This window comes from Acomys minous (genome assembly GCF_964271855.1).
Source record: "Acomys minous genome assembly, chromosome: 5".
NCBI classification, from domain to species: domain Eukaryota; kingdom Metazoa; phylum Chordata; class Mammalia; order Rodentia; family Muridae; genus Acomys; species Acomys minous.
The window spans coordinates 20529291-20543511 of NC_140494.1; the positions used below are offsets into that span (position 1 = coordinate 20529291).

Consider the following 14221-nt stretch of genomic DNA (forward strand, 5'->3'; position numbering starts at 1 on the left):
AATAAAATAGAGTTTAAAAACTAGCCAGGTGTGTGGAGCACACCTTTAATCCCAGCACTCTGGGAGACAGAGGCAGGACAGCAAGGGCAGTGCTACACAGAGAAACCCTGTTTTGGAAAAAAAACAAAACAAAAAACAACCACCACCACCACCACCACCCACCTCCAAAACCCTAGCATCAACAGTCTTTCTTTGTATCCCTGGTAGGACCAACTCACTTTGGTAGAACAGGCTGGCCTCAATCTCCTGAGGCCTCTGTCTTTCTGAGTATAAGGATTAAAGGCATGTAGTACTAGGCCCAACATTCTGTTGGCTTTTATTAATGATCCTTATTATTTTCAAATACAGGTTTTGTTATTTGAAATGTGTCAACAGATCAGGACATGAACTGCCATTGGAAAGATTTTTACAATTCACCAGTCACTAGAAGAGAGAGTTAGGCCATGCCACAAGTGTACTTTCAGTGGTTCTGTCAGTAGTCTTGTGGCATAGGGGAAAAGGGAAGCCTGGGGAATGAATGGGAGAACCAAGGCACACAGTTTAGGGTTGCCTAGTCCTACTTCTTTCTAGGGCGCTTGAGTTGGTCTATACTTGTTTCCAGCTTGCCTTAGATAGGGGAATACAGTGGCCTATAGTTAAGGGAGGCTATGAAGGTTAAGGTATGGACTCCTCCTTTACACATGAAAGCTGTTTACTGTTTAGCTCTGGGAAGTCGGACAATCTCTTCAGAGTCGGAGCACTGAAAATGTAACAGGTGCTGGTGCTTAGCATGTGTAAGTCCTTGCATTTGACCTCTAGTACTGTGAAACCAAAACCAAAAACAACGTGAAAACATAACTGGGCGTGAGGGTTTACATCTGACTTGGGGGCTAAAACTGGAGGGTTGCAGTGAGTTAACAGAATATTGTAAAAGGGTGCTGAATTTTAAATGCTGGTTTTGTATTGAGATGATATATTTAAAATACTTAGTGAATTTCATGTATTTTCAAAGGTTTTTCTAATCTTGTATTCATGGAATACTGTAGTGACATTTTTAAGAATTCTGGATTCTTTAAAAAACAGAAATACAAGAATGTGCTTTTGTTTTAATCCCAGTTGTGGGGACATGAGGCTGCTTCACACTGTCCGAATTAGCTGATTCTGATTTGCCTGGTGCTCTAGCAGCTGCAGATAGTTTCTGTGATTGTTTAATATGTGCAATTCTGGCAGCTTCTCAGAGGATATATAAATGCTGGAGCCCCCAATAGATGGAATTGATGTCTGTTGGTCTGTCAGGGAGGTTGGTTGCAGTTTACTAATAGCTGTGGTCAAAGAAGAAATCAAAGGAATTAAATTGGGGATTTTCCTAATTCCTCTTTCTGCTCTATTCTTGTTTCTCTTCTATCTGGTTTTAGGGGGTGAAACGGGGGCTGGGGGGTAAAGGATGGGAAAAAGAAGAGAAAGTAGCAAAGACCAGCTACAGGATACATTATTTGTTTGTCATGGTTAATGTTGGATTCAGATTATTAATGTAAATCTTTTTGCATTTATGTACAACAGGATTTATATATATATATCTATATATATATTTGTAGCTATTTGCTAGATACTGATTATTGGATTTTGTTTTATTAATGTTTGAATTTTGTTCTTTTGGGACAAAGTATCATTTAGCTCATGCTGACCTGGAGTGGTCAGCATGTATAGTTTATCTGTGCACCACTTTTGTGCTGGCTGCAGAGTTACAGATGATTGTTACTAGCCATGTACAGGTGAATTAACTCTGGTCCTCTGGAAGAACAGCTGTACTCTTAACTTCTGGGCCATCTGTTGCCCACCCTACACCCCAATTTATGATCTCTTGTCTCCCAGGTTCTAGGATTACTGGGACTTATCACCACTTAATTATGGGTCATTGTTTTTGTTCGCTTCTACTTTTAAGTTGTAGGGGGCAGAGACAGACTTGTGAGGGCAGGGACTAAGTTTAATTAGGATTGCTTGTGTTAGCATACTGCCCCCAGTCTGGGTTGCTAGGCAGACTGGGGGCAGTATGCTAACATCTTGTATAAGCTTGGGCGTGGAATTGTTTACCAGATGAAATCTCCGTTTTCTTGGAGGTATTTTGATAATGAGGTCAGCTTTAGAGAACTGTATTTTTATTTTTTCTTTTTTTTGTCTTGTTTGTTTTGAGGAGTTGTGTTTTTTTTTTTTTTTACTATTTTTTTTAAAAAGATTTATTTATTATGTATACAATAGTGCTCTGCCTGCATGACGGAAGAGGGCATCAGATCACATTATAGATGGTTGAGAGCCACCATGTGGTTGCTGGAAATTGAACTCAGGACCTCTGGAAGAGCAGCCAGTGTTCTTAACCTCTGAGCCATCTCTCCAACCCCGAGTTGTGTTTTTTTAAGGATAACATTCTGCATTTTTATTATCTGGTTTCTTTGGTGATAATTTTCTTTTTATTCCCAATATTGGTAAGTTATGTGTCCTATCCCTGTATTATTATTGTTGCTTTTTATTAATTTTGAGACTCGATTTCACTGAAGTTCAAGCTGGCCTGGAGCTTGTTATCTTCTTACATGTTTCCAACGGTACCAGCATGTTAATTTTTACCTCTTAAAAAATCAGGCTTGCAATTTCAGCTTCATTATTAACAAATGCTCAACTTTGTTTTTAGGCTTCCCTAATGGATTTTTTTCTGTTTCATCCCCTACTTTGCACTTTGTTTTTTGGTTTTTTTTTTTTTAGTCATTTTTTTTTCCTCCTCAACTTAAAAAAAAGTCATTTATTTGTTTCTTTGCTTATTTGTGTGTGTGGAGGTCAGAGAACAGTTTATGGGTATCACACGTTCTCTCTATTACGTGGGTTCTGAGGATCAAACTCCAGTAGGCTTGGTGGCAAGCATCCTTTACTCTCTAAGCCATCTTGAATTTTATGTTGGACCCCACATCATTAATTTTATGTTTTTCTAATGTAGTCAACAACATACTCAGTGACTTAAATTATTTTCATTTCACTGTGTCTTAAGCAGGAAGTGGTGGTAGGTGATACATGCCTGCAGTGCTAGCACTCTGCATGGAGAGGCAGGAAGATTGCTCTAAGATATGGCCAGTTTGGTCTAGAGAGCAGGTTCTAGGCTAACCAGAGCTGCATAATGAGACTCTACCTCAAATAAGTTTTGTTTTAAAATTATATTCTTATATGGACTTGTTTATAAGGTTTTAGGACATGTTTACGCAATGGCTTGAGTTATCTCTCTCTTTGTTGTATTTGTGTTTTGTGAAGACATTCTGTTTCTTCTTAGTTCTCCCATCTTGCTTTTTGAGAGAGTTTCTTTTTATTTTTTTGCCTGCCAATTTTGTTGGCGAACAAAGCCCCAGGGATCCTTCTCTCTCAGCCTCTTCAGTCCTGGGAATTACAGATGTGAGCCACTACTTTTAATGTAATTTAGACTTAATAACTAACTTTTTAGAATTACTTTAATAATATATAGTTAATGTACTATACAGTTCAAACATTTGGAATGTGTAATTTCTCAGTTTTTGTGCATTATGTGTGTTCATGAGCTGCCAAGGCTTCATGTCAGGTGTCTTAAGCACTTTCCTGTTTTCTGGCTGTCTTGGACCACATTCATTATGCAGATTAGGCTGGCTTCAAATTGGGAGCTCTGACTGCCCCTGCCTGACAGTGTTGGGATTAAAGGTGTGCACTGCCACACACGGCCCATCTTAATTTTTGAGGTGGACATTTTGCTAGACTGGCTACTAGTGAACTTCCAGGATCCTTTTCGCCAGGGCTGGGATTTTAGCTTTGTGCTGCTATATGTAACTTGTTTCACATGGATACTGCGGGTCTGAAATCAGAGCTTTGTATATGCAATGTATATACTTTACTGACCAATAATACATCTCCCAGACCCATTTTTTTTCTTTTAGTTACATCTCCCTCCTTCTCTCCCTTCGCACATAACACAGTGTGTTTATGGAGGTCAGAAGACAACTCTTAATGGAGTTAGTTTTCTTTTAAGACTTGGTTTTTCTAGTCAGGGTTTCTTTGTGTAGCTTTGGTGTCCTGGACTCACTTCACTTTGTTGACCAGGCTGGCCACAAACTCACAGAGATACGCCTGCCTCCCAGAGTGCTGTGCTGCTGCACCTGCACTCCTCACCTCCTGTGTTGTTGTTGTTGTTGTTGTTGTTGTTGTTGTTTTTAAGGTTTCTTTATCTATTATATACAGTGCTCTGCTTGCATGTACACCTGCATGCCAGAAGAGGGGACCAGATCCCAGTGTGGATGGTTGTGAGCTACCATGTGGTTGCTGTGAATTGAACTCAGAACCTCTGGAAGAGCAGTTAGTATTCTTAACCTCTGAGCCATCTCTCCAGCCCCAAACTAACACACACACACTCTCTCCCTCCCTCCCTCCCTCCCTCCCTCCCTCCCTCTCTCTCTCTCTCTCTCTCTCTCTCTCTCTCTCATCTTAATGGTCCCGGCTGTCCCTAGACTCACTTTGTAGACCAGGCTGGCCTTGAGTGCACAGAGATCTACCTGCCTCTGCCTCCCAAGTGCTAGGATTAACGGCGTGCAGCACCACAATTCTGTACCTCGCTTTTAAGACTTTAAAAAAAAAAAGATTTATGTACATGAATGCCTCATTTGCATGTATGCCTGCCTGCATTAGATCCCATTGTAGATGGTGGTGAAGCACCATGTGGTTTTTGGGAATTGACCTCAGTACCTCTGGAAGAGCGACCAAGTGCTTAAAACTGCTGAAATATCTTTCCAGCCTATTGAGTCAGTTCTCTTAACAATGTGGGTCCAATGGTTTGGTTGATTCAGGTTGTCAGGTTTGGTAACAGGCACCTTTACTGCTGAACTATCTTGTTGGCTTAATTTATTATTGTTGTTGTTTATTATTTGTGAGTATATAATTGTGTGTTGCACACATGTGGTGATGATGCCATGGCAAGCGTGTGGAAGCCAGAGGACAAGATTATGTAGTTGTATAGTTTCATATTTACATGGCTTCGAGAGAAAGGCCTCAGCTCACCAGGCTTGCTGAAACCGTCTTGCCAGCCCTTCCCCTATAGTTTTACAAAGTGTGTTTCCTGCTTCATGAATTCTGCTTGTCATTTTAATGTTAGCTATTTGTGTCTTAGACAAATGTCTTGACAGAAAGAAGGAGCAGGAATGTTGGCCAACTCATAAATAACCCACTCTCCTCTCCCCCCTCCCCGGCCTGTAGTCACTTACCTAGGGTGGTTCTCCTGTTTGAGAGACCTTAGCTCACAGATACCACCATAGATGTGCTAGAGTCTTCTGGATGATTGACCATTAATAATTTATCTGCAGATACTGATTAGTTATACAAATATATAATTTTATGTTGACAGTATTTTCTTTCAATACTTTATCCCATTCATTTATTGTTTGGGCCTCTCACTTCTGTTTTACTGTTTTTGCGACAGGGTTTTTCTGTGCAGCCCTTGTTGACCTGCAGTGTGATTTGTAGAGCAAGCTGGTGTTGAACTTGGTGCACTCCTTTCTAATGTTGGGATTACAGGTGTACATCACTGCCTGGTACTTGAGCCTCCTTTTTGCTGCGTTTTGAGTTCTCTGAGCATTCCTTTTTCTGCACATTGTAGTTGTCCCTCTCCTCTTGTTCTGCAGTGCTGATTTTTACTGTAAAAAGTATGGGCTTTCCCATGCTCGCTCTATCTCCCAACTAATGTCAAGGAGACCTATTACATTAATAATGACTTTAAGCACCTTAGCTGGGTATATACTTATCTGTTCTAACCCGATTATGCTGGCCTAGCCTACTTCTCAGCCATGTGCTCGCTAGCTGCTTCTGCTCCATCCCTGTCCTCATGGTGACTCTCCTCTCTATCTACCTTGGAACCTCTCCCTGAGGGAAGTCCAGCCTTAACTCTCCTGCCCTGCTATAGGCTTTTCAGCTCTTTATTAACCAATTTGCCCTGCTATAGGCTGTTCAGCTCTTTATTAACCAATCAGAGGTGATGGTGAACAATTTTTACACAATATTGAGACTGGAGATATTTAAGTAATAATGACAATGCCAACATTTGGGACTGCACCCAAATCTCTGGGTACAGAAACCAGCATTTGAATACATGATGCACAAATCCATTCCTCCAACATTTTTCAATGTTGAACAATTAAACTCAGAACCTTACACATGCTGAAACAGTTCTCCACAACTGAGTTACATCCCAAGCTTTGTTGCGTTTTTGAGACAGGATCTCTGTACAGCAGCTGGCCTGAACTTGGCACAGTCCTCCTGACTCTCTGTCCTCTGTGCTACAGGCCAGGCTTTATTGCTTATTTCCTTTTTCTTTCTCGATCTGTGTAAAAGCTGGATATTCTTTATGCCATTAAGCTACATCTCTACATTGCATGTGTTTTTTTCTTAATATTTTTGAAATTTTACTTAATTTTTTATGTATGAGTGCTCTATCTCCATGTACATCTGCATGCCAGAGGAAGGGATCAGATACCAGTGTAGATGGTTGTGAGCCACCATGTGGTTGTTGGGAATTGAACTCAGGACCTCTGGAAGTGTAGACAGTGCTCCTTAACCACTGAGCCATCCCTCTAGCCCCTGTAGGCATACTTTTAAAATCTATTTCAGCATCAAAATTTCAAGATATCCCAAATAGGAACTTGTACAAGACCATGCTTAAAATTTTTTTAGAATGAGATTTTTTTTTATTTGTATGTGTGTTTGTTTGTCGAACAAACACACATGCCACTATGCATGTGTGGAGGTTGAGGACAGCATTGCATGTGACGTGGGTCTTCATTATTCGTCTTAGTGTTTGATGCAGGATCTCTTGTTTCAAACTGTGCATGTTAGGCAAGTTGGCTAGTAAGCTGCATTTTTCTCCCATTTTTCGTGAGTTCTGAAGATTACCCACACTCTACTCTGCTCAGCTTTACTTAGGTTTTGGGGTCTGAGCTCATCTCACTTGTTTGGCAAGTGCTTTACCCACTGAGCTGACGACTCAGCCCTGAAATTGATATTTTAAAAATTAGATTTGGTTGATTATTTGGCTTCAAACTACCTTGTATGTTTTTTGTTTGTTTGCTTTTGTTATTTCTAGACAGAGTTTTTCTGTGTAGCCTTGACTGTCCTAGACTTGCTTTTGTAGACTGCCTCCCAAGTGCTGGGATTAAAGGCATGGGCCACCACTGCCCTGACTCCTTGCATGTTTAAACTCATTCTCTGCCCCACCCTCTCCCTCTTTTTGGGTTGTGGGTTCTTTTTCCTCAGTTTGCCCCATTTGGGATTCAGATCTGTCTTTACAGACACCAAAGTTGCTTTGAACCCTTGGTTGTGGGTCTTAGGTATTATGACTACAGGAGCCTCTAAGGGTTGGCTCTGTCTTGCCTTCAGGATAACACTTTTAAAAAAAGTGCTGAGCTCTCATGCTAGTTCTTCTCAAGTTTTCACTGAGTACAAATTCTATATGCTTTTAAAAATCTGTTAGGAATTTCATTGAGGTAGCAGTTATGTGTATTCTCCAGAATTTACAGTTGTTATATATATTACAGGGTTATCCTCTCATAAGCTTACTACTTTTGGAAGTCTAACTTCATTTAATGTAGATTTTTGAAATGTATGATATAGTTTAGCTGACTGTAATTACCTTTTATTTTCCTTTAAAATTTTTGAGACTGGTTTTTATATAATGTAGCCCAGGCTGGCCTTAGATTTACTATGTAGCTGAGGATAATCTTGAGTTCCTTTTGCCTCCTCCCCTTTCAGTTCTGGTATTACAGTTGATGTCCACCACACCTGGCCCAGAACAGTCACCTTTAAATAACTTTTCCCCTCTGTCTAGATGGAATTTCACTGTGAAGCACTGGCTGTCCTGGAACTTGCTTTGTTGACCAAGCTGGCCATGAACTCAAGAAATATGTTTGTCTCTGCCTTCCCGGGTGTGCATATCCATGCTTAGCAAGCTGATTCTTTTTTTAAAAAATGTATTTAGGATATATACTTATGTGTGCGTGTGCGTGCGTGCGTGCGTGTGTGTGTGTGTGTGTGTGTGTGTGTGTGTGTGTACACACGTATGAGTGTGTATATGTGTATGATTGCAGAGGCCAGAAGAGAATGTCAGATCCTCTACAGCAGGAGTTAGAGACGTTTGTGAGCCACTTGATGTGGCTGCTTGGAGCCTAACTTGGACTCTCTCAAGAGCAGCCAGTGTAGTGTACTGCTGAGTCATCTCTCCAGCCCCCCAAAGTGATTCTTGATTGTTGTAGAAACCAGACCTACTTAACTACAATAATCCCCAAGCCTGCATTAAAGACCAAAGTGATCCATATCAGTGTCAAAACCTTATTTCTGGCCTGTGTTGAAAGTTTTTTTTTGTTTTTGTTTTTGTTTGTTTTTTTGTTTTTGTTTTTTTAAAAGATAGTTTCTCATTGTAACTCATGCTAGCCTTGAACACGGTAACCCTGTTTCAGCCTCGCGAGTCAGCCTCGCGAGCTTCTGTACCCAGTTTGTTTTTCCTCTCCTTAAGTAGGCCTTGCATGTTTTCTGGGATGGTCTGAAATTTCTAGACTTAGTTCCTATTCCTGCTACAACATCCCAAGTATTCTGGTACCCTAAATATCAGCTACCACATTTGACTTTGTTTTTACTAATATAAAATTTAGGATTTTGCTTGTTTTGTCTGTGTAGTCCAAATGGCTTCAATTTATGGTAGAATTTCCCAAATGTTGGGATGACAAGCAAGGGCCACTAAGTTTGACTTTAATATAAACAAAAAGCGGGGGGTGGTGGGCAACTGGGTTTTAAAATATACCTAAGTTGTTATCTAGTATTATAAGGAAAATCATTGTTAAGTTATTTTGGAGGATGGAGAGGTGGCGTAGCAGATTTTAAAAGCATGTGCTGCTTTTGCAGAGACGACCTGGCTTAGGTCCCCAGCAGTCATATGATAGGTAGGCCACAATCATCCTTAGTTCCAGGACCAGGAAGGGGTGTGGTGCCCTCTTCTGGCTTCCAGGGTATCTGCATACATGTGGATGGCACGCATACCTACACACACACATACACACACACACACCATTCAAATGTAAAAATGAGTGTTTAAAAAACAAGTTATTTTATGAGAAGTGTTCTGGAATTTTCTTTGTGGCAATGAATAGAAATGGTATTGTATCTTTGTTAGTTTTGAAGTTATAGGAAAGATACGGTTTTGATCTGAAAAAAAAACTTCATTGCCTTTTCCTTTTCCTTTTTTTATTTTATTTTTTTAATTTTCTTTAAATAGAGATGTGAGCTGTGTCCCCATAAAGATGGAGCTTTAAAAAGAACAGATAATGGGGGTAAGTACAGTCTTTGAAAAAAATATTGAAAACTGGAATGGTATAGTATTTAAGACTATTTGGTAGTTCATATTATCTTATCAAATAATGTTTGCTAAAATGTTAATAATGGTCTAATTATTTGGAGACAGGGTCTCGCTATGATCCAGGCTAACCTGAGTTTACCATCTTCCTGCTTCATTTTTCCATGTTCTGGAATTGCAGATGGGCACAGTTATGTGTGGTTTAATTAATTTTCTGTATTTACAGTTTGTCTTCATTGTGGGCAAACTTAAGTATCGGCTGATTTTATACAGAATGATGTGCATTCTTCTTGAAATTTTTATGTTTTGGGACAGGGTCTACCTATATATTCCTAGATGTCTTAGACCAAACTGGCCTCAAACTCACAGAGATCTGCCTGCCTCTGCCTCCTGAGTGCAGGCATTGAAAGTGTGAGCCACCATACCTGGCTTGGTTTTTGTGTTTGCTTTTTGAGACAGGGCCTCATTACTGTGTCCGAGGTGCTGGGGTTAACAGGACCAACCATATCTGGCAAAGTATCCTTACTACTATCCTTAACTCCTACGTGCTGGCTTATGGTGCCAACTATACCTGGCAGGTAGTGTTCTTTCCTGAGTATTCTGAGCATTTTCTGAAAAATTTGAATCTGGTTAAACCCCAACACCTTTAGAACATCCGTTTCAGATTTTGGGTTTTTGGATTATTGATGCTTAGTTGGTAAAATCACTGTAAATGTTCAGAAAGCTGAATCTCCCATATCTTCTGGTTCCAAGCATTTTAGATGAGGATTACTCTGTATTTTTTTTTGTATCTCCTCTGAGTTATCTTTCCTTGAGAAATTTTGTCTACTTCCCTTCACACTCTCACTTCTCCTGTTTTCTTTGTCCTTTTTTCTCTGGTCTCTTCTTCATTTAAAGGGCTTGACACTTTGCATGGCACAGCCTGGCCTAGATGTGTGGCAGTTCCCCTACCTCTGCCTCATGAATTCAAGGATTACACGACTGTTCTAATGCCTGGATTAAAGTACTTATAACTTTATAGATCAGTACCATTCTTAACCATGTAGGCACGAGCTTGTTAAACTATAAAGATTAAGTGACTGATATAGAAGTATCAAGAAAGAGATTTCCTCCTCCCCGTTTCCTCCCCCTTCCCCCTCTCTCTTTCGAGATGGTCATAAAATATTTCTCTCTTATTTTGAAAGTAAAATCCTGAGTTTTCTTAAAGTTGTTATTTTGACTAATTGATTTTAGTGATTAAAGAATTAAAACTTTTTTATTGTTTGTTGGCTTGTTTCATTTGTAGATTTTGCCAGTTTATTGATTTCTCTAGTTTTAAAACTTTTTTGGCAAAAGCTATTAAATTTTCAACATGGTCATAATACTTTCTGAGAAAGTATCAGGTGCTATTCTTACTGAGTAAACATCATAGAGTGTGTGTAACTGTACACATAAACTGTGATGTAGCTTATTGCCTCTAGGTTACAAACACACATATTGCTATACTACTGAGTAATGTAGGTACAACCCAGTGGTAAGTTGTTACAAATCTAAATAAGGAAAAGGTATAGTAAATATCTCTATAGGACACTTAGTGAAGTTTGAGACTTGAAGTTGTCTTGGGTAAGTAACTGAGTCAGTTGTAAGTGAATGTGAAGATCGCTGGAGAGATGGCTCAGAGGTGAAGAGCGCTGGCTGTTCGTAAAAGGTCCTCCTGAGTTCAGTTCCTAGCATCCACATACATGGTGGCTCACAACCATCTGTAATGGGATCTGGGAATGTGACAATCTAGGTAGGACAAGAAAGCATTCTTTTTTTGTTTTTCAAGATAGTGTTTCTCTGTGTAGCCCTGGCTGTCCTGGACTTGCTCTGTAGACCAGCTGGCCTAGAACCCATAGATCTGTCTCCCTCTGCTGGGATTAAAGTCCTACATCACCATGTCCAACTACTTTAGCATTTTTACAATGTAAGTTTTTTCATTGTTTTCACTTTTTGATTCTTACACAATAATATTAGCTTAAAATATAGTTATAGAGGTATCTGAAATGTTTTCTATGAATGACATTGCTCACCAAAAATATTTGCTTATTTAGTAAGATTTTTTTTAATAACATAAAAAGTCGTTTTAAAATGACAGGGTCTTACTATGGTAGCCCTGGTTGATCTGGAGCTCTATATAGGCCAGGCGTGCCTCAAAACTCAGAGCCTCCTACCTTTTTCTTCTAAGTGCTGGCAGTGAAGGTGTGTGCCACCTTGCCTGCCTATCCTATACTCTTTCTGCCCCCTTTCTCCCAAACCTTTACGTTTTTTGTTAGATAATTGGACAGAAGAGAGTAGTGCCCAGGACAGCCAGGACAGTCCAGGACAGCCAGGACAGCCAGGACAGCCAGGACAGCCAGGACAGCCAGGGCTATTACACAGAGAAACCCTGTCTCGAAAATCTTACAGAAGAAAAAAATTAGACAGAAACAGTACACGTTACTCTTGTTCTACATAAAGTGAATAATATCAGTGTCACTATGTTCCCTTCACATAGCATCTCCTGAAAGTTCTTGAGGACAGTCATATTCATGGACTGAGAACGTAGCTTGGTGATAGAGCGCTTGCCTAGTGTTAGTGAGGAGCTGAATTCAGTTTTCAGAAACACGGAGCTGTTAGGACTTGTAGTAACAATGCCTTTCAGAATACCTCCTTAAGGACCTGGCTGAATTTATAGTTATCATATTTTGTTTTTAAAAGCAAATAGAAGGCATAAAATTTAAAATAGCTAAAAACATAGTATACATAGTAACCATTAGCATAATTGCTTGTTACGCATATTAAATGTTATTGTACATATTATTGTACATTGTGGATAGCATATTAAATGCTATTGGAGTACATTTGTTCAGAGCAGCATCACTAGAAACATGTTCATAATGTAGTGCATGGGGACTTGTAATGGCTTGAAAAATTTGCCTTCTTATTAATCTTATGGGAACATGGTTGTATATATGGAGTGTCAATCATTGATCAAAATGTTGTTATAGTATGTCTGACTGTACTGTCAGCTGAAAAATAGGAATCTTAAACTGCTGAATATCATAACTTGTCAGAGCATTAGTGTAGAATTCTGGCTGTTTACTGTCATGTTGCTGTGGCTTACTGGGAGCTAGCTGTAGCTCCCTGAGAATATGGTACCACATGTTACTAGCCTTGAAGAACTGCCAAATTCCAAACTTGAAGTTTTTTTTCCTACTGAATGCACTTTGCTTTAGTAACATTGATGAGTCAAAACTTGTAAGCATTATAAATTGTAAGCTGTAGGCTGCGAGTTTTTACTGAGCATCCTGTTATGTGTTGAATACGTTGACAGTGCTTTAAAGACTGTAGCTTTTCCTTAGCATGTGACATTAATCATCATATGGCTCCTTTTGCAAGAGTTGAAGGTTTTGAGACTCTTGAATTACATATTCATGTGTTTTATGAAGTTGTGGAAATTTGAGATCATTATTTGCTTATACACCCCCATCCATCTTTCTTGTTCCTCTACTCACAAAAATTGTTTCATTAATATGTGTGCACTGGATTGTGTCCTGGGTATTTTACCTTTTTTTTTTTTTTGCCAGTGTTCTTCAAATAATAATATCAGTTGACTTATCTTTACTGTTTTTTTCCCTCTTCTGTTTATTTGTATTTGCTGGTGGCATTATTGTGGTATTTTTTATAAAACTTTTAAAGTTTTTTGTTTGCTTGCTTGTTTTAACCAAGACAGGTTTCTGTCTGTAACCTTGGCTGTCCTGTTCTGTAGATTAGGCTGCCTTTGAATCCAGACTGCCATAGAGATTTGCCTGCCTTTGCCTCCTAAGTGCTGGGCTTAAAGGTGTGTACCACCACTGCCTGGCAAGAATTTTGTTTGAATTTTTTAAAAAGTAACTTCTATTTCTTCATCAGTATGTGATTCTTTGGGCATATGCGAGACAGTTCAGTTGAAGTTTTTGCTTACAAAATCCATTGTTATACTTCTACATGAAGAATTTCTGGTGCTGATCTGTGAATGAGCTATACTTGCAAAAATGTGGGTGTTTTTTGCGTGTGCACAAGACTGTGTGTCCCCATGTGTCTATGTGAACACCAACTAGAGGCTGGTGTTGAGTACTAGTCTTCCTCCCTCTGCCTAATTTTTGATATAGTGTGTCTACTAGAACCTGGGTCTCATTGACTGACCTTCCTACAGAACACAGACCCGTGTTACCATTCCTGACTTACTATCTGGGGTCTGTATTCACGTCCTTGTGTTTTCACAGGAAGCACTTGATCTGCTGAACTCTCTCTCTCCCTATTCCCCCCACTCCCATTTTTGTCTTATAAACTCTGTAACTTATTTTAGAATGTATGTATTGTGTTGGGACTGTATCTTAGTTGTAGGGGGCTTGCCCAGCATACTTTGAGATCTAACCTAAGCATTACAAAAACAAATACTGGATATAATTGAATGTTAATGGGTTAATTCTGGAGTAAAGTTTTTGTTGCTAGCTGTGTTGTGATACTTTTTGTTTTTAGTTACTTGTAAATTGTCTGTTTTTGTTACATAATTGCTGAAAACTCTTCAATTAGTGCTGCCATTGCCTTGAACAGCTAGTACAAAATAGTGATGAAGGAGGAGGCAAGTAAAAAAGAAACACCTTCTACCTGTGTTTGTATTGTGTGTGTGTGTGTGTGTGTGTGTGTGTGTGTGTGTGTGTGTGTGTTTTCTTCAGTCTATTTACCACTCTTCCTTACCCCTCAGCTCCTGTATTTACCATTCTTAGATTCTAGCCAGAGATAAAAATTGAGAGTCTTCTCAGGAATTAAATTTAGAAGGTGAGTTCTGCCTTAGGCAGGTCTGTGTGGCCT

The 14221-nt window shown here is 39.4% G+C and overlaps 1 protein-coding gene across 18 annotated transcripts in view; it reads left to right on the plus strand.

The window, feature by feature from the left end:
* Window positions 1-14221, plus strand: part of MLLT10 (MLLT10 histone lysine methyltransferase DOT1L cofactor) — a 146483-nt gene that overhangs the window by 30353 nt on the left and 101909 nt on the right. For 15 of the 18 annotated variants that reach the window (XM_084782433.1, XM_084782430.1, XM_084782431.1 and 12 more), the window contains one exon: window positions 9290-9344. The exons of the other annotated variants lie outside the window; for them this stretch is intronic. In XM_084782433.1, coding sequence (XP_084638559.1) covers window positions 9290-9344 — 55 coding nt within the window. The remainder of the gene's footprint in view (window positions 1-9289; window positions 9345-14221) is intronic. 18 annotated transcript variants of the gene reach the window in all.